Below are 26,651 nucleotides of genomic sequence, written 5' to 3' on the forward strand. Positions count from 1 at the left end.
GTTGTCATTTTCCCCCTTTTGTACTTGTGTTCTCTCTGTCTGTCTCTGTTCCTTCATCTTCTTATAGCAGACCCTTTAGCATCTCTTGCAATGCTGTTTTGCTGAAGATACATTCTTTTTGTCTTTTGTCTGGGAAAGTCCTTACTTCACCTTCGATTTTGAAGAAGAGCCTTCCTGAGTAGAGTAGTCTTGGTTGTAGGCCTTTGTTTTTCATTGCTTGGAATGTTTTTTGCCATTCCCTTCTGGCTTGTAGTTTTTCTGTTGAGAAATCTGATGATAGCCTTATTGGAGCTCCCTTGTATGTTATTAGCTGTTTCTCTCTTGCTGCTTTTAGGATTCTCTTTGTCTTTTAATGTTTCCATTTTAATTATGATGTGTCTTGAAGTGGGCCTGTTGGGGTTCATCTTCTTTTCTGTCATTAGTTTTTCAAACAGGTTTTCTATCCCTTGCTCCTCTTCTTCTCCTTCTGGTATTCCTATGATATGGATATTATTATGTTTCATGTTGTCCTGCTGCTCTCTTAAAACCTTTTCATTCTTTTTCAGTCTTTTTTCATTTTGTTGCACTGTGTTGGAATTTTTTTCTACATTGTCTTCCAGGTCGCTGATCTGATTTTCTGCTTTCTCTAGCCTGCTTTTAATTCCTTCTACTGTGTTCTTCAATTCAGAAATTGTATTCTTCATTTCCTCCTGTTTCTTATTGATAGCTTCTATGTCCTTTTTCATGCTGATGTAATTCTCCGTAAGTTCCTTGTAGTTTCCCTGGAGTTCTTTGTAGTTCTCTTTGAGCTCACTGAGCTCATTGAGCTTCTCTATAATCCATGTTTTGAATTCCATGTCTAATAGTTTGCTTTTCTCTATTTCACTTAGCACTTTTTCTGGGGATTCCTCCTTTCCTTTCAATGGGAGGTTGTTTCCCCATCTCCCCATTTTTGTGACTCTTCTTGTTTGTTGCTGCTTCTTAGATTAATCTGCACTTCCTGGATCTGCTCCTTTTGGTGTCAGATCGTGTACCAGTCTGTCCCTAGGCAGCCTATTGGAGACTTCCTGGGATCTACTGCCTTTGTCTGGCTCCTTTAATTGTTAATCTATTCAATCTGTGATCAGCAGTCTGGCTTAAGCACTGAGGGTGGGGCAGGTTCATTCTTGCAGGCAGGGCTTTTGCTTCCCCTCAGGCTGACGCCACTTGGAGGGGAATGGTCTGCCTGCAGTGTGGGGATGAGTCAGCACTGGGACCCAGACAGCTGCTCCATCAGTTCTCTCCTCAAAGCCACCACCCCAAATTCTCCCCAAGCATCTCTAGTCCCCTCTGCCCTTCTTCTGCTTGAGCCCAGGGTAAGTGGGGGCCAAAATATTTCGTACGTGATCCGTTTAAGAGCTCTTTGTCTCCAGCTGTTTCTTTGAGACTAGCAAAAAACTCTTGACTTTTTGCTTTTCACAGCTGGATGCTATTTTACTTTCCACTCTGTTGCTGTAGGCTGGGAAGCTCAGCTGGTGGTTTAGACCCTGCCCTTCTCAAGTGGGACCCCTGGCTGCTGAGTTGTTTCCCAGTCCCTTCAACAGCCACCCGTGGGAGCCCAGCCAGCCCTTTCATGCGTCCACACTTCCTACCGGTCACGTGATGAAGCAGCCTTTTCTGTCTCTCCATGGTTATAAGACTTCTCTCCAGCTAGTGTTCAGTTGGTTATTCCAGATGATTTATCCACAATTAAGTTGTAATTCCAGATAGGTCCTCGGAGGAGGTTAGTGTAGCTTCTACTTACTCCTTTGCCATCTTGGTTGGGTGGCAGTCGTTTGAGCAGAGGCATGCATGTCCTTTCCCGGTAGTGGATATTAACTGGAGGACGTTGATGGGTGGTCCCCTTGTTGAGAACCACTTCTACATATTTGTAAGGCGTAAGTAATTTGTAAGGCCTCATTACTTAGGCAGCATATCATCGTTTATGCTTGAGCATTTTCCAGAGTAGAATGAACCATATAACAAAGTGCTACATATTTCCTATACTTAGTTACTTGAACCCTTGTTTAAAACTCAGTCTAAGCATATTGCAAACTCTAGTTATACCTTTATTATTGATAATTCAAGGTACTTTCCCAATTCCTTCACAAGTGTTTCTGCCTCAGCAGTTTTGCTTTCATATATTAATAGCTTTTTTTCTATCCTAACTTAAGCCTTTTTTCCTTTTTTCATGTCACTGGAAGTTTGTATGTTTCAAGTAGTCAAGTGTGAATATTTCTTGAAAATAAATTTTTAGGATCTTTTTAGGAATATGGTAACATTAAGTGATGTAAAAAACAAAAGACTATAACCTTCACATGGTTATGTCTTTTATTATATCTCATCTTCTGGAGAAGTTATGAGGATTGATAAAGCACTTTGTGTGTAGATTTTTTTTAAGAAATATGAATTTACCTGCACACGAATTGCTTTGCTTTAAGTTGTGTTTAGAAAACTAAAAATTACTTGATTTCTCTTTTAGGTACTTAACAGAAAAAAAGGTTTCTGTAATTGTGTCACGTATGTTATACAATGGCTTTCTTTTAGGGGCTTGTAGTTTTTAAGAAGGCATTCATATGCTTCACAATTTGTGAGATTTTATTATCTTGAAGTCATTGTTAATCTGAGATGATAAGTTATTGCTAAATAGAAATTCTGAGAAGAAAAAAGGACATCTTTTTTATAGCATAGGAAGCTGTACTGCATGAGGTGGGTTTTATGGAAACAGAACTGAAAAATAATTCTGTGAGAAAGAATATAAGTCTTCAAAATGAATGTCTCAATCCTAATGTTTTACTGTAGTTCCTCTGGTGAAATATCATTTCACTGGATCGAAATCAGTGCAAATTTTTATATTAAAATTTTAAAAATTATTTATTTAAATAATATTAAATTTTTAATGGTTGTTTTCATCTTAGGCTAATGTTTACTCAAAATGACAAAAGCTACTGAATTTTAAAATATTTTTTAAAAGGAAATTTTCATGTTATAAGGCCTCTTGTTGTTATTTAGGGAGTTGCATTAAAGGTTCCAAAGCGACTTGATTAACTTCAGTTGAAAAAATAAAAATTCCTCTATATCCTCTCAAATCACATTCAAAAGACGTTCTTGAAAATTATCCTTTTTTTTTCTCTGTGAAAGTTGGGGCAACAAAGAACTCATTAAATATGAACAGATCATTTTAATGCCTAATAATCTTTAAAAAAAATGAAAAAGGTTCATCTCATTATGGTTGGGAAACTTCTTGTTTGATGTTCTTTTAGAAATTTGCTGGCACATGAATGTGGGGAAGCATTTTAGTTAGCCATGAAAAAAATTAATAATAGCACTTAATGAAATAGAACTATTAAACAACCAAGAGAGTGCTTGAAACTCAATTATTGGAAATTAGTGAAGATGTATACATATAATATATATTTGGTAGAAAATATTTATGTTATTTAGGGAATGATCATGGCAGCTACCTATTTCCAGCTTCCTAACTATTAACAATATAATATTCAGTGTGTAATGTATGGAAAATAAGTGTTTAATATTCTGAATCACTATTTCAAGTCAATATTTACTTTGTATTTAGAAGACATTTGTATAATTGTATCACTTTTTTAGGTACAGAAGGCAGATTTTTATTCAGTTAAGACTTCTGAAAATATGTATCCCCATTAATTTCTTTTTTTTTTTTTTTACTTTTAATAGAAAAGGAAAAATATATTATAAGGAAGTCTTAAATTATAAGCTAAGGTTTTGAATAGTTCAATGGTAAGATATAACCAGTCAGATCTGGCTTGCCTTTTAGGTAGTATATATATTCTAAGATAGGAAAAGGAACATCTTATTTAGTTGTGTTACGAAGTTATTATGTGTCCTTTAATTTAATCTTCCAAGGCATTTCTTTGTTTGTTTTATAGAGCAATGGGAAATCCAGAAAACATAGAAGATGCATATGTTGCTGTTATTCGTCCAAAGAATACTGCCAGTCTCAATTCCCGGGAATACAAAGCTAAGTCATACGAAGTGAGAACAATTTCCTAACATTTGATTTGCTACTACTGAATGTCATTCTGTTATCATTTTCATTTACATGTAGTCTTACCATATCCTGTAAATTCTTCTTGACAACCTAGATCTTGACAAGTTAGAATTAAAACTCTAGATCTCTATTACTGTCTCTTTTTTTTTTACTGTATACCTTGTAATACCTTTCGACCTTTTTTCTATTCGTTGATACATATGTTATTAGATATTTAAAAAGTACTTGAGTTTTCCTTATAATTTATAGATTTTTTTTGGTACAATTTATGGAATGGCTCTCAAAAGTAAAAATAAAACGAAAAAAATTACAAAAGTCATCTTATTCAAAATCAGTCTACACATTTTTCTTGGTTATTTTCTCAAAGAATTATTTTTAACAGTTTGCTAAAATGTACCTTTAATTTTTAGGAGATTATGTTATTTTTCTATAGTTTTCAATCATACCGGATGGGGCATAAGTAGGTTTACAGTTTGTATGGAAAATAATACAATAATTAATAAAATTACAAGAATAAGTTATGTTTCATGTTCTCACAACTCTAAGCCTACTTGTGCCCACTCTTGTATTGCGTATATTAGTAAATGTGATTGGGGGAGGGGGAACAAAAACAGAATTGTTATCTTTTATCTGCAACAGATTCCAAACAAACATCATAAAATACTTCTAACCTAACTCCAGCTAATTTATGTAGAATGTTGCTTAAATTACCTTTTTGGGGTTAGTTATCTGAAATCTATTAAAGGTTATTGCAGGGGTTCTCAGGAGGCTGCTGCTTTAACAGTGCTCTGGCATCCTGGCTGCACTGTTGAATCACCTGGACAACTTGAGAACTTCCGTTACCAGGAGCCCACTCCCTAATCATTCTGATTTAATAGGTCAGAGGTGAAGCTGGGCATTGATATTGTTTTCAGAGCTTCCCAGGTTATTCTAATATGCAGTAGGGTTAAGAAAGACTGCTGGAAAAATAAAAAATAAATAAATAAAAAAAGGAAAGACTGCTGGTTTATTATATTCTAGGGCAAATAAATTTAATCTTTCTCAATATTTTTCTTATCTAAGATTTTATTGCATGAAGTTCCCATTGAAGGACAGAAAAAAAAGAGAAAGAAAGTTTTGTTGGAAACTAAACTTCAAGGCAACAGTGAAATAGCACAAGGCATATTGGATTATGTAGTAGAAACTACCAAACCAATTTCTCCTGCAAACCAGGGTATCAGAGGTAGGAAATTATTATTTTTCCCTCTCTTTCTTTTCTTTTCTTTTCTTTTCTCTCCTCTCTCTCTCTCTCTCTCTCTCTCTCTCTCTCTCTCTCTTTCTTTCACAGTTACTTAAATGCTTATGGAGAAAGACATTTAAAAAATATATGTTAATATCAATTTCTTTTTATGTTCCTTTCCATTTAAAAAACTTGGAAAAGACTCAGAAAATTTTTTTAAGGTACAACATAGCCCCTTGAATAAGTATCCAGGTAGAGAAAAAGTAAACCAACTTTAATTTTTTCTAATTTGAAAGTATTTAAATAAGTCACCATTTAATGAGTTGTTCAGTAGACAGGAAAACCAAGGGGTGACATGAAAACTAAAAGTACAGACTACTTTTGCTAGAAGTCTAGTTTCCTAGGTATCTTTGAACTGCTATTTTTATTTCTCTTCTCCAGGACAGGGAAAACTATAAAGTCCTCTTCAAAAAAAGTAAAAGTTAAGATTCATGTATTAGAAAGAGTCCTATAAGTTATCAGGTGGCAGAGGTTTTTTTCCCATTTGGTCACAAGAAGAAAATCCTTTTCAAAAGCCAAACTGAATTACAGAAGAATATTAACCCTGTTAAATAATGTATAGCCTATGAAACTGATTAAAAATTAATGATCATTTTTCTCAGACCTTAACCTCACAAGAAGCAGAGAACAGTTAGAAGTTACAGACATTATAAATGTGTCCAAGATTAAGGCATTTACAATTAAAATAGTAAAAGTAATACCAGTCAAACAGCAGTTGAAATAGTTGTTAATGAAGTAAAGCATACCTCTCTAAAGCTTATTTGGTGTTTTTCTGTTTGTTCATCTTTATATAAATTCGTTGTCTAACTCATCTGTTTTAGTACAGAGACTGTTTTTATTGCCTAGATAAGGCTGAATCCTATGGTTTGATTTATTAGTTATTTTGGATATTTATTCTCTAGAGATAGCTAACTGTAAGCCCGTTTTTCATAACTTTTGGAGGTACCATTCACCATATTTTACCTTCCCAATAGGGTGTGGAAGGTTTTTATGGGTTGGGGTTCTAAGCATTGTAACACAAGATTATAATTACCTGCATAAATTAACAGATCCTTGATATATATTCTGAGTCCCACAAAGAGCATCTCCTTTCTCTAATTTTCAGATGTGATCTAGAGATTGATCTTCTCTAAAAAGGGAACAAATCATGTGGGTGATAAAGGCATGCAAAAGGCTATCTTTGGATGCCACAAATTTGTCACTTTTCTTCTTCAGTCTTTAACTTTCCTGATATTTTCATCCAGACTTGTTTTACTATTGCTAAATTTTTATAATCATTAGGATCTATTCTGAGATCAAATTCCTGAAAGAGAAGTCCAATTAACCCAAATCACATATTTGAGCTGAGAGAGACAAGTAATAATTTGCTATGAATTAGCCAAACTCTACCATTTAGTCCGTTCACCCAAAAGAAGGGGTGGAAGGGGTGTCAGTGTTAATAAAATGTCCCCTGGCCCAGAGGGCTGGGTCGTTTCTCTTAGAAATTATAAATGGACAGGTCCCCCCGAAACATGTCTCGCATTATTAGCCTTGTATACTTAGTAAAATGTCCCAATATTTTTTCAAGTAGCTCTTAATAAAAGAAATTAAAATACAGAAGTTTTATTTAACTAAACAATTATATTAATGAGCCATACCGTATCCTATTTTAGTCAATTGAGGTTTTCTAAATGTATGAAATATTTTTATAGGTTAATGATTCCTTATATAGGCATCACATGAAAACCACAATTGATTTTATAATAGCAGTTATGCCTTACTTTTTTGTGCAGTGATTTTTATAATTTCAAAACATTTCCAAATGTACTTATTCATGAAACTGTTAAATTGGTCCTGTGAGTTGGTATATAATCATTTCACAGCTATAAAAAGACATAGGTTGTCACCTGCTAAAATAATACTCCCATTCATGAAGGAGTTAAGACTAGAACCTTCATTTCCTAACCTGTAGTCAGCTTTTATTTTTCCCCTCGCAACAGATCTCATAGTTACCAATATAATTGGCAAAGCAGACAGTTGAACAATGGAGCAAAACTGGATTTGGGAAAGTGGCAAGGCAAGGAAGATTAAGTAAAACAAAACCTCAAACCAGACAAAAAAAAAATATTGCCTCTGAAATTTATTAGAATGTTATTCTGTATAAAACATTTATAATTTGTAAAAGAATCCATTATATAAAATAATTGTTTGGAGGCTATAATAATAATGAGCCATAACAATCACAAATATTGGCACCAATATTTGTGACTAAATGAAGCTGCTTGAATTCATATTATCTGCCTGTCCACAGAAGACATCCAGCCAGGGTCAGGAACAAGGTTCTGTTTCTTGGGGTGGGGAGATTGGGAGCATAGATAAAAATTATGGCTAACTTATTTAGAACATGAGAGTTTTAGAGTACAAGGCTTGTAGGTTATTGTGTCCTTGCTGCCAAATTAGGAAAAATAAACTAAGAGTGTTGATTACAACTCAAAACATTAGTTTATAGTCCAATCAGATTGTATTAAAAATGTAAAATTGAGAGCAGAGCTTGCAGATTAAGTGAAAAGGTGCTAAACTTTAAGATTTTGCAATTTATATATACCACCCAACTTAGTCAGCTTAGAATATAGTAAAATTCTTACCATCTGCGTTCTTGCTGAATGAGGAAGGATATGCCTCTTGAGCCTGCACGATGCCTTGCTGTTCAGCGGCTCTCCAAATCCTTAGCAAGACAGTTTTTCTTGCTATTCACAGGAAGCTAAGCTTCTACTGAGTCAAGACCAGCACCCTGAATCTGCTGGTTGATTGTACACAAAATGGCTATTATCAGAATTACCAGTTTTTATTCAGACACATAATAAAATTTACTTTTAATATCTTAATTTCTCTTACTGCCTTTAAAAAAAAAATTCTAATTCTCAATGTAATTTATAAAATTTAAGAGCCCCCCCCCTTTTTTTTTATCTTTACTAATAAAAAAAAATGATTAGGAAAACGAGTGGTACTACTGAAGAAATTTCCTCTGGATGGCGAGAAGATGGGCAGAGAAGCAGCATTATATATTGTCCCATCAGTTGTCAAAGGTAAAGTTCAAGTTTTATTTCATGAATCATTTTGTGCCTTAGATGCTAAGTTAAAGTCTATTGTGGGCCCTGACCTGTGTGGCTCAGTTGTTTGGGCGACCTGCAAGGCCAAGCATCACTGGTTCGATTCCTGGTCATGGCACATGCTTGGGTTTTGGACAGGCCCCTTTTTGGGGCATGTGCAAGAGGCAGCCAATCAATGTTTCTCTCTCATATCCATGTTTCTCTCCCTCTCTTTCTCCCTCCCTTCCCCTCTCTCTAAAAATTAAATAAATAAATAGGTAACTAAATAAATAAATCTATCTTTTTAAAAAATCTATTGTGGAATTTAGAAATTCGCATTGATAGTTACTACTTTAATACTATTATAAAATACTTGTTAATGGGAAATGGGAAACTTGTTAAACAAAGATGTTTTGATTTCAAAGTAATAATCAGGCTTCTGGACTGAACAATAATGTTTTTGTTTCTGTTTTTAAGAATAAAGAAGTGAGGAGGGAAGCCTTAAATGAAACTAAAAGAGGTTTTTCAAAGGATATGCTATAGATAGAATGGAAATAGATATTTAAGTAATTTTGAAAATTAAGAGATTGTCATCAGGGCCTATGTTGGGTTTGCTGCAAGGAAGTGTTGGTCGTAGTTCTAAAACACTGTTCTACAGTAGTGGCAGTATTTTAAATGATGTTAGAAATCTTTTTAATCAAAATTTTATAACATTGAGAAACAGGAAAGATTCTAAATACTGCATTCACCCAGTGAATAAGGTCACAGAGCTGACCATCACTTGAATCAAGGTCTTCTAATTCCAAATGTAAAATAATCTATGTTATACTTAACAGTTTTTTAAAAATATACTGTAACTTTTAAATAAACATGCACTTGTAAGCCTTTTATATGATGGTATACAATTGCATAATGCTTTATTTTTCTTTTCCAGATAATACTAAATATACATATACTCCAGGATGCCCAATATTTTACTGCTTACAAGATATTATGCGAGTCTGTAGTGAATCCAGCACTCACTTTGCTACTCTTACAGCAAGGATGTTAATAGCCCTGGATAAGTAAGAACTACCATTAAAAATATTTTTAATAAACGAAATACTCATTGATAGTAGAAATTAGCTCTGATAGGTACCAACACTTTTGGAAGAAAAAAAATTAATTATATATATATATTAATAATTTTTTAAAAATTAAATTTATCAAGGTAATATTGGTTAATAACATTATATAAATTTCAGATGTACAGCATTCAAGTTTGTTATCTGTATACTCTATTGCATCCTCACAACCTAAAGTCTTGTTTCCTTCTCATATAATATATTTTACCCCCTTTAACCAATTCACCCTCCCCCCACTCCCCTTACTGTCTGGTAACTGCCATTCCGTTGCCTGCATCTGTGAGTTTGTTTTGTTAGTTCATTTGGTACTTTTTGTTTTATATTTCACATATGAGTGAAATCATACTGTTTTTGTTCTCTGTCTGACTTCACTTAGCGTAATTCTCTTAAGACCCATCATGTCAAAAATGACAATGTTTCAGTGTTGTTTTTTTTAAATCACTGAATAGCATTCCATTGTGTGTGTGTATATATATATATATATATATATCTCACATCTTCTTTATTCCAATCAATTTTTTTAAGGGATCTCCATACTGTTTTCCATAATGGCTACATCAATTCACATTCCCACCAACAGGGCCTGAGGGTTTCCTTTTCCCCACACCCTCAACACTTGTCAATTCTTGTCCTTTTGTTCTGCAATTTCCTTTTTTTTATTATTTTTAATTTTTATACAACCTTTTTAAAAATTGTCTTCCTTCCATTACCATTTATACCACTTTAAACCTCCCCTGCCACAGTCACCACACTGTTGTCCACATCCCTGAGTCCTTTTCCTATTTGCTCGATCCCTCCACCCCCTAAGGGCTCCCTCCCTCTGGACCAGGAGCTGTCAGTCTGCTCTTTATCTGTGAGTCTTTCTCTACTTTGCTTGGTGGTTCAGTTGGTTCATTAGATTCCACATATGAATGAAATCATATGGTATTGTCTTTCTTGACTGGCTTATTTTACTTAGTATAATGCCCAGGTCCATCCATGTTATTTCAAAGAGTAAAATTTTTCTTTTTTACGGCCGAGTAGTAGTCCATTGTGTAAATATACCATAGTTGTTTGATCCACTCATCTACTGATGAACTACTTAGGCTGCTTCCACATCTTGGTGATTGTAAATAATGCTGCAATCAACATACATAGTAGCCATTTTAACAGGTATGCGGTGATATCTCATTGTGGTTTTGATTTGCATGAAATTGTAAATTTTTGAAGTATAATATAAAAATGATTCCAGCCTTGGCTGGTGTGGCTCAGTGTATTGGGCATTGGACTGCAAACCAAAAGGCTGCCAGTTCAATTCCCAGTCAGGGCACATGCCTGGGTTGCGGGCCGGGTTCCTAGTTGGTATGCAAGAGGCAACCACACATTGATGTTTCTCTCCCTCTTTCTCCCTTCCTTCCCCTCTCTCTAAAAATAAATAAAATCTTTAAAAAACTGAATCCAAATATAATATTAAAAAGTAATAATATTAAATGCGAAGACAGGATTGTCCTTGTTTGCTTACAACATGTTAATTTTATCTCAAAAATGACAAAGACTTCCTGTCTTAAGATTCGTTACAAAACTAGATTTAGTATTGAGTTACTCTCATCAGTGAACAAGTCTTTTAACCTATCATACCTTTGTCTTTCTGTAACAACAGGGTTAATGTACTTGCACTTAGTGATTTAAATTTTAAAAGTGGTTTGTGTATTTTGAAAGGGATTTTTATTATTAAATGGTATATACATTTTTTAAAGTAGTTTGCTGTGTCCATTAACAAAACTTTTATTAATAGTAAACAAAATACTTTACCAACATTAATTAAAATTATAAACATCTGAATATTAGAAAGTATCCCATATAGTATTCTACTTTTATCCTTACTTTTGAACAAATACTTCTATTCTTTCTATTTTGCCAGGTGGTTAGATGAACGTCATGCACAATCTCACTTTATTCCAGCTTTATTCCGAGCATCTCCTCTTGAGCGGATAAAAACTAACGTCATAAATCCTGCATATGCTACTGAATTAGGTCACACAGAAAACTCGGTACATATGGGCTATAGTGCACTAGAAATAAAGAGTAAAATGTTAGCCCTAGAGAAAGCAGATACCTGTATTTACAACCCTTTGTTTGGATCAGACCTTCAGTACACAAATCGGGTAAGAATTGAATGTATTTTGTCTCTGATTTCAAAAGACATTTTATCTCAAATATAATTTTTTTTTCCTGCAGTAAATGCAGTTATTGCTATTGTAACCATTAAGATGACATCCATACTTACTTTTTATATATATTAAAGTTAAATATCTAAAGCTCTTTAAAGTTTTTTTTTGTTTGTTTATTTTGTTTTATTTTTCTTTTCTAGGTTGATAAAGTGGTAATAAATCCATACTTCGGTCTAGGAGCTCCAGACTACTCAAAAATCCAAATTCCCAAACAGGAAAAATGGCAGAGAAGCATGAGCAGTGTCACAGAAGACAAGTACTGTTTTGGTTTTACTCCAAATTGCTTTTTTAAATCTTACATTCTACCGTTACAATATTGCTTAAAATGATATATTCACTTAATATGTAATATAACCATTGCCTAAGAGATGTAGTTTGTAGCTGCTCGATGATATGTAGCTTTCAATTTTTTTATTTTTTTAAATAGGGAACGACCGTGGGTAGATGATTTTCCTCTCCATCGAAGTGCCTGTGAAGGAGATTCAGAATTATTAACCCGTCTTCTCAATGAAAAATTTTCAGTCAACCAATTAGATAATGACCACTGGGCGCCCATTCATTATGCATGCTGGTAAATAGATTACTTATTATTTTCCTTTTAAAAGAATGAATCCTTAATTATAAATGTTAGTGTTCCTTTTCAAAATTATTCTCATTCCAGCCACTTTTTTTCTGTCATGTTTGCCTTATGAGCTTTCTGTTTAGATCTTTAATTAATATATATGTGGATCTATTTGGAATTGCCAGGTCTGCCTTATGGGAAAGTATGTTAGTGTTATCAGGCATTATCAGGATAGCTAATGACTGGCAAGCGTCATTGCACAGCACAAGGTCTTTTATTTATCCTAGCAATTTTTATTGTTTTGTATTGGTGTTACATTTATTTATCCTAAATATAAAATTTACATGTGTTAACTACTTATGATTGGACCTCATATTAGAAAAGTATCCTTTTAGTTCTTTGGGTGAAAACTCCCCAAAGCTCTTAGTAGAACCAAAGCCTTCCTTTTTTTTTTTTTTTTTAAGATGAGATGAATTAGCTCATGGGATTAAGGTCAGCTCTTTCCACTACTTGCTCAGTGTAGTTCTTGCTCACCTACTCTTCTCACATGATAGTAACTTTCCCCTCAGCTGGGCTAAGTTCTTAAATATATGTTCATTTGTGTTCATAGCAGTAGTTAATCATTCGCTATAGCCTATCCTTTAGAGAGGATGTAATAAAGTTATTTACCATTATTTCTTATGGAAAAGTAGATTTTGACTTATTGGTTAAAGTGAACTTCCTTGGCTCATTTAAGAAGTGTCTATTATTTACTGCTTGTTAAGTGTCTGTGCTTCTTAGCTGCATGACATTGAGCAAAGTATACTTTACTTCACTTCTTTGCCTCTCTTTTTCTTTTAAATCTCTATGTAAAATGCATTAACTAGATCATTTCTAGAGTTTTTTTTCAGCTTAAATTCTTTTGGTTTCATTGATTCTAGTACTTGTGATCAAGAAGCTAAATATCGTTGCTTTAAATATACATCTTTTCTCCCTTAAAAATACGCTGTTTTCTTAAAAATACACTCCTTTATTGAGTAAATATGCTCTCGATATTTTCCCCTTAAAAATATGCTTCTTTATTCTATACATGTGTTCTTGTTTGCCCAATACAAAGAATTTTTATATGAGATTTGGAAAGAGTCACCCTAAATCTTGAACTAAACTTACAGTTGTTTCTTCAAATTACTAGTAAATACTGCTAGCAGCCACACTACTAAAAAAATCCACATGGGTACCTGGAGCTCAACAAAAAGAGGTAGAGAATATAGTTCAGTCACCAAGAAAGTGCACTCTGGAATTGGGAAAGTGGTGAATTTTAGTTTAGGAAATCAAAATTTATGTTAGGCTATATTGTTGCCCTTTGTGGGGGCTGCAGGCCAGGAGTTATTTTCTCTTCTAATAAAAGAATGGTAATATTTTCCACTACCTATTACATAAAACAGAAGTATGGTATGTATTTAATGTGCTTTGGATTGTCCCTAGGTTTCAATCCCAACTTTTAGTTCCTAAAAGTATGACCTTTAGCAAGTTACTTCTAGTTTCTTAGGATCTGTTTCTTTATATACAAGATGGGCTTAATCATAGTATCTTTCTTAAGATTAAAGAAGAAAATGCAAATAACTGCTTTGAGAGTGCCTGGCATAGAGTAAGCACTCAATAAATGTTGACTGTTACTATTAAAGTATTATAATAATTTAAAGATTTTGATGTCTGAATCTAAAATTCAATTATCTTCATTGTTTTATAAGTTTTTACTTATTTTTAAAAAGAGGGAAAGGGAGGAAGAAAGGGAGAGAAACATCGATGTGCGAGAGAAACAGTCAGTTGCCTCTTGCACACCCTGAACTGGGGGCCTGGTCCACAACCCAGGCATGTGACCTTACTGGGAATTGAACCAGTGACCTTTTGGTGTGCAGGCTGACACTCAGTTCACTGAGCCACACCAGCCAGGGCTATCTTCACTAACTTTATTTGGAAAATGAGAATGAAAGGGCAAATAACATCTTAGTAGTATTATTATGAAAATATATTTGACCTAGAGAACATCCTGAAAAGATTTTAGGGATCCTAATGGGTTTCCAGATTACTCTTTGAAAACCACCAAATTAAATCACCCTTAGGATTGTAACAAGCTTTTAAAATTCGCATATTGGTGACCACATACCTAAAAACTTTTCTACAATCCCCGTTTTCCAAAACTATTTAAGTTGGCTTTCTTCCCATATGGGTAAGACTTTACACACTTAATGTCCCACTGACATCCCTTGTTCTCTCACTTCTCTCTTTGATAGCACTTTTAGGCTTCACGTCATTGCTAGAGGGTGTTTAGAACTACGGTGATTTGGCTTCCTACAGATTACTCCATCTGATTTCACTTGGACCTTCACTGTAAATTAGTTGTTATCCTCTCTTTCCCATTTTTCATTTCAGCCTTTTTGTCCCTGCCACAAGTGATTCTAAATCTTTCTACTCTTAAGCTCCTTAACTCCCACTACTTACTTTACTCTCATCGGATAGTTTTATTCCGATTTTTGAAGATTTTAAAATGCTTTTCTACCCCTAAACTCACTCCTGTATCACAGGGTGTACAAGTAAAAATCCTTGTTCCTCATTGAATTTGTTTCTCCTATTCTGTACTTTCCTTCTTCTTGCCTTCAAACATATATGGCTGTCTTCCTCCTTGAAAAGAATCTGCTGCCTCTTCTGGCACAATCATGTTTCTTTCCTTCCTTTTATAGCCAGACTTCAAAGGTGAGTGAACCACCCTCACTGCTTCCTATCATTTTCACTTTTTATGAACCTTCTTAAGCTTTTCTGAGTTTTTAACCTCTTTCCTTGCTCTACAGTATTTAATACTGTTGAACACTCCTTCATTCTAAGAACAAGTTAGAGTCGAAAGGGCATAAAGGAGCTATAATGAATGCCAGCATAAATGCAAGCTATTGTTGTTACGTTATCCTTATTATTACTGAAATACTGGCCTCCATTCTGTTACCCAGGCATGTGTTCTAGTATGGAAACTGCTATACTAAGATTCAGAAAACTGGATTTTAACTCTGGCTACTAATCATAAGGCCTTAGGCAAATTACTTAACTGCTTCAAGTTTCATTTTTCTCATCTGATCAAGAAAAATACCTTTGCTTGCCTTGCTGTGAAGATTAAGTAATTATATAAGAAAGTTGAAAAATTTAAAGCATCGTACAAAATGTATGTTTACATTAATTACTTTTTTTTTTATTACTTCTTGAATTGCTCCCTTAGTGTTTTATTTCCTGTCCTGAAAGTGTTTTTCAAGATACATTTCATTGTTCTAAGATGATAATCTTTCTTTAAATTTTCTCTGAAAGATTTCATTCATTCTCCTAGCCTTAACAGTAATTCTTTTTGATTAGAAAAATTTGTGTATGCTTAGATAAGATCCCCTCAGCCTTTGAATTCCTCGTGAATGTTAATATAAGCCTGCATTTTCAGTTCCCATCTGAGCTGTTCAGTCACTCATTTTTTGTGTTTAGGCAGTTTGGAGAAAGCAAAGATATTGAGCTTATCCTCAAGGAATTTCCAGGCTGATAGAGAAGAAATGTATGTAAACAAGGGTGAAAGTAGACAAAATGAAGTCCCATAAAAAAAGCAAAACTAAAATGCTCAGGAGTAGTAGGAATATGGAGGAGGTAAATTTTAAACTGTTTCATACAAATAACAGAACTTAACATGAACAAAATGAGGAGGGGGGAAAAGGACATCTCGGCAATAGCAAAGAACATGAGCAAAATGTCACATGAATTAGAAGAAGTAGAGTTCAAGTAGCAGGTTCAGGTCATAGGAAAACCATAAGGTGTGAAGGGGACGAAAGGAGAGTTGAGGGCAAATCAGATCAGTTTCGAAAAACAAATTTCCTTTCCTCTTCCCCGCCTCTCACCCATTTATTTCCAACCAGTGAATTACTTTTCCACCATTGCTTCAAGGAACTGCAGCCCTATGTCAGTGTTTGGCTGTAACCAAATGGTGGCCTCACTGTGTCTGGCACATGCTTTTTACTTTTCTGGGTCCTTGCTTTGCTTATTCCATTTCCCCCTACCTAAAATATTTTACCTCTCTTCAGTATCTCTTCAGTTCATTCATATTAATATCCAGTTAAAATTGTTCATCTTAGACTGAAATAATAATCTTCTTTTTCCAACATTTTTAAATCATTAATTATATACTATATTGATTTGACAAGTATATAGTGCCTTATTTGTTGATTGTTATCCTAAACTGTTACATAAATTTTAGGGCATTATGTAACTCTCCCATGTTTTTGTTTACTTCTCTGATTACATGGCACTCCTTTATCAGAGCAGAGAATTTGTGTATTACATATCTTTGTGTCACACATTACCCAGTGTGATAACTACACATAGCATGATGTCTTTGGGATTATTTTTTAAAATCACAGTCAGGCCTTTGTGAAAAGCATTAAATTTATGAGTTACATTCTGATTCCAAGCATTTTTGACTAAAACTTTTATCTCTCTAATTTACAATTTTTGTATTTTACTTTGTGTGTTCTATCTTGTGTTTGAGGTTATATTTTCTCCAAGTCGATCAGAAATAAACACAGTTGAATTGAAACAGAATAATTTATAAGAAATCAATTCCTAGGCACTGAAAACATTTGTCAGTGTCTTAATTCCTTGCTCTCTGCCTAGAAAAATCTTAGATTTCTTTGAGATGTCTTCTAAAATTCATAGTTTTAAAACATTTGAGATAACTTTTTTGAGATACCTTTTATTTTTTTGTAGGCTTGGAAAAGTTGAGGCCACTCGCATATTGTTAGAGAAAGGAAAGTGCAATCCAAACCTTTTAAATGGACATCTTAGTTCCCCTCTTCATTTTGCTGCTGGAGGAGGACATGCTGAAATAGTACAGATTCTGTTAAACCATCCAGAAGTTGACAGAGTAAGTTTTTTGTTTTTTTTTAATGTTCAAGCAGTGAGTAACAGGTAATGACACTAAAATGTTCAATAGTATACTTCAGAGGTTAGCTGAAAAGTAAAAACGAGTTTTTCTTACTGTATACTATATGTATTATGTATAAACTTTGCTTTTATACATAAACATTTCTATTGTGGTAAAATATGTCTTGCATAAAATTGACCATTTAAGGCATTTTAGGTGTACAGTTTGGTGGCATTAAGTACATTTATATTACTGTGCAAGCATCACCACTATTCCATCTCCAGAATGCACATAAAATTTAACCTCTTTTCATTTTATATTGTAGTCCTCAAAAATATATTTTAAAAATGAAAAAGATTTTCTACCCACTTTCTAGAATTTGTATTAAGTATTTTGTGAAGGGAAAAATGATAGTTTTAACAAAACCTTTGTTGTATTTATAATCAGAATATTTCAAAAATTATCACATTGATTAGTACTTTAAGTCTTTCATGTTTGGAAATTCATATTTATTTTAAGTATACCATGTACTAAGTATGGTTAATATTTACTTACTATTTGAGTCTTTTTTTTTTTTAATCAAACTTGACTGATTGAATATTTTCCCTTAGATTGCCATATATTTATAATGCCTTTTTTATTTTTTCTCTTTTTTCCCACATTTCTAGCACATAACAGACCAACAAGGAAAATCCCCTTTAAATGTTTGTGAAGAAAACAAACAAAATAATTGGGAAGAAACTGCAAAATTGTTGAAGGAAGCCGTTAACAAACCAGTAAGAATTATCTTCTTGGTAGAGCCAAGCATCCTACTTAAATTGCTAAGTAATTTGAGGCTCTGTGGCAAGAGTGGAAGAAAGAAAGGCCAGATGGCTTCTTTACTGCTTTTATAAAACCTCATGGTTAGACTTCATAAGTATTTAATTTATTATCATCCATAACACTTGGACACTTATTCTTACATAACAAAATGAAACTTGCATAAATAAATATTTTAATGACTTAAAATTAATCTAATTTCAAGTGTAGTCTCTACTTGTGCTAATTACAAATTGTAATCTATTTGTTGAGCCATGTGTCTCTACTTGGGCCTTCTCAGGACTATTTATATTTGTAAATATAATACATTAAACATCATTAATTTAGTTTCAGCAAGTTACTTATCTATTACAGATTCATTTTCCTCCTCAAGAAAGTGAGTGGGTTAAAATGAGAGAGTTCCTAGCTTTTTTGTTTTGTATCTTCAACCTGGCCTTTCCATCTAATTATGTCCAAAATAATTATTAGTTACATTAATGTAGAAAAGAACTAACAATTAGAAAAAACTCAATTCTAAAAGTTATAGTGATGATAAATCTATCATCAATTTAAAAACATCATGAAAACTTCAAACCAGATAAAAGGATTCATACCAATAGATATAACCATATGTCTGAGCCTTTCCAGACAGTCCCATTAACCAGACCAGGGATTTTCAGCCGGTGAGTTGCGGCTCTCTTGTTTTACTGCAAAAAAATTTTAAACATGCAATACCTGACTTTTGGTCAGGGACACTGACCTCTTTTCCCTTAGAGTGTCAAATTAAAAAATGACAACAGCCTATACAACCATAGGCGTCCTATGTGAATGAATCAAAATTGTACCTATTTTTTTATCAGATTGGCAAAAAATAGAACATATTTTTAGTGTGCTGCAGCATTTTAGTAATTAGTTTATGTGTGCTGTGAGAGGAGAAAGGTTGAAACTAGACAGTAAGTCTTTTTTGAATATTCTGTGAATTGAACACCATGGAATGCTGGAAGTGATCAGGAATATATGATCCCTCCCTTTAAAGGTAATTACACCCCCAACACACACATGTTGTCAAAACACTATTCTTGAGCATAAGACAAGGGCAAGAAAACAGATAAATGATATAATAGATAAGTGAAGTATAACATAGGCACCCTTATGTTATATTTCATTGCAATTTATTTTCTAATTATATACGTAGTTATAACACTTTTTTTCCTTGGCAAAATTTTATATTGGAATGTATAAGATAAAAGGGATTAAGTAGTTTTATCCAAAATGAACTGTCCTTGGAGGCATCGTTTACTTCCCATAACAAAAATATATTGAAAATATCATTTGTCTCTGGAATTTTCTGAACTAGAGGAAAGAACCTGGCTCAAAGTCCATTGCTCATAACTTCTACCTGCAAAGTCTTCTATCACAGAGTCCTCTTAGGACAAATTATTGCTGGTACACATTTCTGTAGTATACTTTGTGGCCCACTAGATTCATAAGGTACTTAACTAACACCAGATTTAGTTAACTAATGTATATTCCCCATTTGATATTTACTTTGTACATAATCGCTTTAAAATATCCTCTCTGAAGCATTTGAAGTTGAATATTTTTAAAAATCACTTACCTTAGCTTCTCAAACTTATCTGACCATGGAATAACCAGAGGAAAACATGTTAGAAAACATGAATAATGGAAGTAATATTTTAAAAAATATTGCCAGCAGATTCTCACTTGAAGAAGTTTTTCCAATATTTTCCATGTTAGAAATCTATATTAGGCAGGTAAAGTTGAAATGAAAGCATTTTATTGGACTGCGTTGTACAGTTTCTAATCAGGTTGCATAATTTATTATTGTTCTTCTAGTATGAAAAAGTTAGAATATACAGAATGGATGGATCATACCGCTCTGTTGAACTGAAGCATGGAAATAATACCACAGTGCAGCAGATAATGGAAGGAATGCGTCTTTCTCAAGAAACACAGCAATATTTCACTATTTGGATCTGTTCAGAAAACCTCAGTAAGAAGTTCTTATTTTGTTGTGTAAACGTCATTATTCTTTTTTGAGAGTGGCTTGGTAAATTTCAGTATAGCCTCAATTTATTAGTGATTTTTATATAAATTATTAGTGCTCAAACTCTTGAAAGAGGTAAGCCTCTGGGCCCAACCCTCGTCCCCAAATTTATTCAAATAATGTTTTAAGTGGTAAAAACCAAAACATTTCTTCTCTGGCAATGGAATTTGATTTGAATCCCATTAAACATGGTGCTCATTCAACTTTCCTTTAATTTTCAGTGCTCATAATAATACAAAAAATTTTTCTTTATTTTAATTTTCTTTCAGATCTCTATTTAAAATCAATATAATGTCACTATAGATTTATCTCTCAAAGTATTGTATATGCATAAAAGATTTAATGAAGGTTGTTGTGATTCGTTATCTAATGGTTTAATTGTATTTTTTAAAACCAAATACTACTGGTTGTATCATAATTACAGTATTCCCTCACTTATCACGGGTATTACATTCCAGACCCCCCCACGAAGTAGGAACCTAACATTTATTCTACACTCTTAAACCTACCTAAATTTAACAACATATGTATACAGTACCTCAGAATCCCGCAATCTAGCAAAAAATCCGTGATAAATAATCAAATATAATATTTTTTTAAATCCCACGATACAGTGAGGCCACGATAAGTGAACCGCGATATAGTGAGGACTACTGTAAATAGGCTGTCATGGAATTAAGGATCTTAAATAAATTTAATAAATTTTATTTCCTTTATGAATTACTCTCATAATTCTTATATTCTAAAAACAAAGACAATTAATCTCACCCTGACCAGCGCGGCTCAGTTGGTTGAGCATCGTGCAAAGCGAAAGGTTGCCAGTTCAATTACGGTCAGGGCACAATTCCCAGTCCCCTGTTGGGGCATGCAAGAGGCACCTGATCGATGTTTCTCTAGCACATTGATATTTCTCTCCCTCTCTTTCTCCCTCCCTTCCCCTCACCCTAAAAATAAATAAATAAAATCTTTTTTAAAAAAAGTAATTAACCCCAAGTTGAGTAGTAATATTAAGTCAGTGTTGATATAATTGACTTGTTTTTACATTATCATTTATAAAAGGAATGGTGTTTTTCAGGCCTGCAACTCAAACCTTATCACAAACCCTTGCAACATGTCCGAGACTGGCCAGAGATACTTGCTGAATTGACTAATTTGGATCCCCAAAGGGAAACACCACAGCTTTTCCTAAGAAGAGATGTGAGGCTTCCTTTGGAAGTTGAAAAAAAGGTTTGCTTGGAAATCTTATTAACAGTCATTTAAACGTACAGAAGTTACTGAGTTTTCCTATAGTAGGCACTAGAAGCAGAACTTGTGCTCTTCCTGTGCAGGTGGGGTTTACCTCTGTTTTTCCATTCAATCCTCACATCCCTTTGGTAAGTGGTAGAGTTGGAGTCAGACCGCTTTATGAAGCCCCTGGATGGTTTTTCTGTTTTTACTTTCATTGTCTTAGAATACAAAGAAATAAGAGGATCTATCCTAAAGAGAATTAGCAACCAGGTGGAAGATACACAAAAAATTTTCAGAATAGTTAGGAAGTACAGTATCAAAGATAAAATTAATAAAGAGCTAATCAGTTGTGTAAATTTCAGAGTAGCAAAGAGATACCTTGGTGTGGGGAAGAACAGAAAAGAACATTCTAACTGGAGAAGATTATATTTGCAAAGGGAACATAAAAAATTATTCTGGACAGTCAGTAAAGAGCTGTTCTCAACTCAAGCAGAGAACTGTATAGATAATTAAAAAAAGGGAATGCAATTCATATTTGATAAAAAGATCTGTCCCAAACAAGTATGTTTGGATTTTAGACTGTAAATGTTAGAGGAGAGGTGATATAATGCCATCTGAAGAATGAGTGGACAAGGAAGAAACCTAAGGGAGATGTTACAAGTTAAACTTGGTATGATAAATACTGTGGTAGCTATGAAAATTGGGGTAGGAGGGGGATTCCAAGGTCTCATAACTGTGAAAAAATATATACAATGATTTCTTGGTTCTTTATTCAAGATAATATGAAACAAGGTTAAGCAAATTGCAGCACAAAATTTCAATGACCATGTCCAAACTTGGTAAATTTTTTGTGCTTGACTACTCCTATTGTCCCTTTTAGGGTAGATTTGATTGTTAGTCACATTTGCTGAAGTTACATAAAAATTTGTATGAAATATACCAAAAACTAAGATCATGATTATTCATTAAAAATATTTTAAAATTACAAATAGAATGAAGGGAAAAAAAACCCACATGATCATCCCAGTTGACATAGAAAACGAGAAATAGGCACTTCCTCAATATGCTAAATGAAGTTTATAAAAAACTTAAACATTATACTCAATGTTGAAAGACTGAAAGCATTTCTTTTAAGATCAGAAGCAAGTCAAAGATGCCTGTTTTCACCACTGCTATTTAACATAGTACTGGAAGTTTTAACCAGAGCAATTAGATCCTAAAAAAAGGAAAAGAAATAAAAACACATCCAAATAGGAAAGGAAAAACTAAAACTATCTATTCAAAAATGATATGATCCTGTATTTTAGAAATCCCAAAGAATCCACAAGAAAGCTATTAGAGCTAATAAATCGATTCAGCAAAATTGTAGGGTACAAAAATCAGTTTCTATATGCCAACAACAAACAGTCCAAAAAAGGAAATTGAGAAATCCATTAAAAAAGAATAAAATACCTAAGAATACATTTAATAAAAGAGTAGCAAGACTTGTACAATGAAAAGTACAAAAACATTACTTAAAGAAGTTAAAGAAGATGTAAGTAGCTGGAAAGACATTCCATGTTCAAGGCTGAGAATATCTGATGTCATTAAGATGATACTAGCAAAGTGATCTACTAATACAATGCAGTCCCTAACAAAATTCCAGTGGCCACCTTTGCGGAAATAGAAAAGGCATCCCTCAAGTTCATACAGAATTGCAAAAGGCCTTGAATAGCCAAAACAATCTTGAAGAAGAGTAATGTTGGGGATTCACATTTCCCAGTTTTGAAACTTACTAAACCATAAAGCTTTTAGAAGAAAATGTGAGTAAACCTTCATGACCTTAAATTTGGCAATGGATTTTTAGATGTCACAATAAAACCATGAGTAGCAAAAGAAAAAACAGATAGATTGGACTTCATCAAAATTAAAAACATTGTAAATCAAAAGACATTATCAAGCAAGGGAAAAGATGACCTACAGAATGGGAGGAAATATTTGCAAATCATATATCTAAAAAGGGTTTACTATACAGAATATATAAAGAATTCCTACAATTCAACAACAAAAAGTCAACCCAGTTAAATTGGGCAAAACACTTGAATAGCATTTTTCCAGGGAAAATATACAAATGAGAAATCAGTTCAGATCTATTAAAATGGCTATAATAATAAAAATGTATAAAGGAAATAGTATTGGTGAGGGTGCAGGGAAATTAGAACCCTTGTACAGTGCAGGTGGGAGTGTAAAATGGTGCAGCTGCTATGGAAAAGAGCTTAGTGGTTCTTCAGAACTAAACAGAATTACTTTGTGATCCAGTAATTTCACCCTAGGTATATACCTGAAGAATTGAAAACAAATCAAACAAACCTGTAAGCCAATGTTCATGGCAGCATTATTCACAATAGCCAAAAAGATGGAAACAAAGCATTCATGAATATATAGATGGATAAACAAAATGTAGTATCTACCTACAATGAAATATTATTCAGCCGTAAAAAGGAATGACTGATGAATCTTGAAAACATTATGTTTAATGAAATAAACCAGACACAAAAGGATAAATATTTTATGATCCTGCTTACATTATATATCTAGAATAGCCGCAGATGAATGGCAGGGGGAGAATGAGGAATTATTGCTTAATAGTTACGGATTTTGTTTGGGTTGATGAAAAAGTTGTGAAGATAGTGGCTGGTGATGGTTGCTCAGCATTGTCATTATAATAAATACCAGTGAATGATATGCTTAAAAATGGTTAAAATGGAAAATTTTTTGTTACATGTACTTTAATACAGTTTTAAAAAATGTATTAGATTATGAAATTTGGGTATACTCAGTCTGTCTTCCTTCTCCACCTAAGTAATGTTTTAACAGTTGGCTGGTAGGTGCCCTGGCTGGTGTGGCTCAGTGGATTGAGTGCCAGTCTGTGAACAGAAAGGTTGCTGGTTCTATTTCCGGTCAGGGCACATGCCTGGGTTGCAGCCAAGTCCCCAGTTGGATAGGGGTGAGAGGCAACCAGTCAATGTTTCTCTGGCACATTGATGTTTCTCTGATCTCTTTTTCCTCCCTATCCCGCTCTCTAAAAATAAATAAATAAAATATTCTTTTTAAAAGTTGGCTGGTGGAGAAAAAGAGCAATAATGATAATACCCAGGTGATAAATTGCATAATTATGTTATAAATCAGAGGTTAGCAAACTATGGCCTATTGTCATATCTGAGCTGCTACCTATTTTTGTATATCCTTTAAGCCATTAATGTTGGTCATGTCATGTGAAAATTTTATGAAATTCAAATTTCAGTATTTATGTATAAAGTGTGATGAGAATACCACCACACCCATTGTTGATATATTGTCTGTGGCAGCTTTTGTGCTAACAATAGCTGAGTTGAGTAATTGCAAGAGATTCTATTGCTCACAAAGCTTAAAATATTCCTGTTTGGCTCTTAAAAGAAAAAAATTTCAACCCCTTCCCTTAAGCAATGACAGCTTATTTATATACAAATATGTAATTTTTGCTTTTCCATATTAGATCATGACAATTTGTACGTTTGTAACAGGAAATTGTAGCTTAATAACCAAATCGTATTTTTTTTCTTTTAAGATTGAAGACCCACTCGCTATCCTTATTCTCTTTGATGAAGCCAGATATAATTTATTGAAGGGCTTTTATACAGCTCCTGATGCCAAACTAATAACCTTGGCAAGTCTGTTGTTGCAAATAGTTTATGGAAATTATGAAAGTAAGAAACACAAGCAAGGTTTCCTAAAGTAAGTATTTCATATAATTTGTGGTCTTGTGCTGTGCTTAAGATTCAGTTTAACCAAAAGAGTTTAGAAATATTTATACATTAGTTTGGAATTAAATACAGTTGGCCCTCTGTATCCGTGGATTCCACATTTGCAGATTCGACCAACTGCAAATTGAACCCATGCATACAGAGGGCTAAGGGACTGGGCATTCTTGGGAGTCCTAGAACCAATTCCCCTCAGATACCAAGGGACTGCCAGAATACAAGGTATGGAATGAGAAGGAAGGGGGAAAAAAACAGCAAAAACCTTTGGTAAAGCATTCTTTCACTAAAACTTGAATGAATAGTAGAAAAATTATATAAGGCGAATGCATTTAAGAATCCTACCACAAAAACTAGATTCTTGATTCATGTTGAGAGAAAACAGCGAGGCTTTAGCACACCTAAAGTTTGTTTATTGTGGTTTTCAATTTTCAAAAATGCTTTGTGGTTATTGAAAGAAGAAACATTTCTCTAAATTGAGCGATGTTAAGCTTGTGGCTGTTGTTTAAAATTTTTTTAGAGCTCTCCTATATTTTACAGCATACTATTTTTTAGCTAGAAAATCAAAGTTACTTAAAGCCTTTTATGTTCATATTACTTTAGCTACTAAAGATGATTTATTTAAAAGATGTTGGTATATTTGCTTACAGTGAAGAAAATCTAAAATCCATTGTACCTATTACCAAATTGAAAAGTAAGGCACCTCACTGGACAAACCGAATACTTCATGAATACAAGGTAAGCTGTTTAATAGAACTAAAAAGACGTTTTATAACATAGTTGAAATTTTGTTAGTATTAGTTTTAAACATGGTACATAAAATGCCTGAAACTGAAAGGAAGGTATTTTTATTTTTAATAATGTAGAATCTTTTACTAAGTACCTTCTTTATGCTGGATACTGTGGTAAGGACTAGTGATTTTTTAAAAATATGAAATAATATCTCTGTCCATGAGGCACTTAAAGACCTGATAGAATAGACAAAAAGTATTTTTAGACCTTGATATTTCTTTCTTTCTTTTTTTTTAATGTAAGATCTCAAAAGAAAAATTGCTCTTGGAATAATGTCACACAATTTTATTCTTCTTTGGGGGCAGCCTTGATTTCAGAAACTGTTTAGTTGACCTATTTGGATTATCAAAGGTACGTTTTCCTTTCACATCTCTTTATTTTACTTTATTTGGTTTTAGAATCTTAGTACAAGTGAGGGTGTCAGTAAAGAAATGCATCACCTTCAGCGCATGTTCTTACAGAATTGTTGGGAAATTCCTACATATGGAGCAGCTTTTTTCACAGGACAGATATTTACAAAAGCAAGCCCCAGCAATCATAAAGTCATCCCTGTGTATGTAGGAGTGAATATAAAAGGACTTCATCTCCTCAACATGGAAACTAAGGTAGATTTTCAGCTGTTTTGACCAGTCACATTGTATATCTAAAATAACAGTACCAGCCTACACGAAGAATCTAGAAATGGCATATATTCCAGTCTATTTGTTGCTATTTCATTTTTAATAGCAAAGGATGGGTGTGTGTGAAAATTGAATGATTATCAATAGGGGTTAACAGGTTAATTATAGTACATTTCTAT

The 26,651-nt window shown here is 33.5% G+C and overlaps 1 protein-coding gene across 3 annotated transcripts in view; it reads left to right on the top strand.

Moving 5' to 3' along the window:
- Positions 1-26,651, top strand: part of KRIT1 (KRIT1 ankyrin repeat containing) — a 39,617-nt gene that overhangs the window by 7,935 nt on the left and 5,031 nt on the right. For 2 of the 3 annotated variants that reach the window (XM_090287247.1, XM_090287248.1), the window contains exons 2-15: positions 3,906-4,011; positions 5,090-5,249; positions 8,279-8,371; positions 9,309-9,438; positions 11,399-11,642; positions 11,849-11,964; positions 12,136-12,279; positions 17,035-17,191; positions 17,860-17,967; positions 19,847-20,003; positions 21,133-21,284; positions 24,871-25,037; positions 25,711-25,798; positions 26,251-26,457. In XM_090287247.1, the coding sequence (XP_090143373.1) occupies positions 3,910-4,011; positions 5,090-5,249; positions 8,279-8,371; positions 9,309-9,438; positions 11,399-11,642; positions 11,849-11,964; positions 12,136-12,279; positions 17,035-17,191; positions 17,860-17,967; positions 19,847-20,003; positions 21,133-21,284; positions 24,871-25,037; positions 25,711-25,798; positions 26,251-26,457 (2,025 nt within the window). In that variant the 5' untranslated portion in view covers positions 3,906-3,909. Of the gene's footprint in view, positions 1-3,905; positions 4,012-5,089; positions 5,250-8,278; positions 8,372-9,308; positions 9,439-11,398; positions 11,643-11,848; positions 11,965-12,135; positions 12,280-17,034; positions 17,192-17,859; positions 17,968-19,846; positions 20,004-21,132; positions 21,285-24,870; positions 25,038-25,710; positions 25,799-26,095; positions 26,199-26,250; positions 26,458-26,651 lie in introns of those variants that run through there. The other variant, XM_090287249.1, reaches the window with a different exon arrangement.

Source organism: Furipterus horrens, unplaced genomic scaffold (genome assembly GCF_987537825.1).
Source record: "Furipterus horrens unplaced genomic scaffold, mFurHor1.1.pri manual_scaffold_9, whole genome shotgun sequence".
Taxonomy (NCBI): Eukaryota; Metazoa; Chordata; class Mammalia; order Chiroptera; family Furipteridae; genus Furipterus; species Furipterus horrens.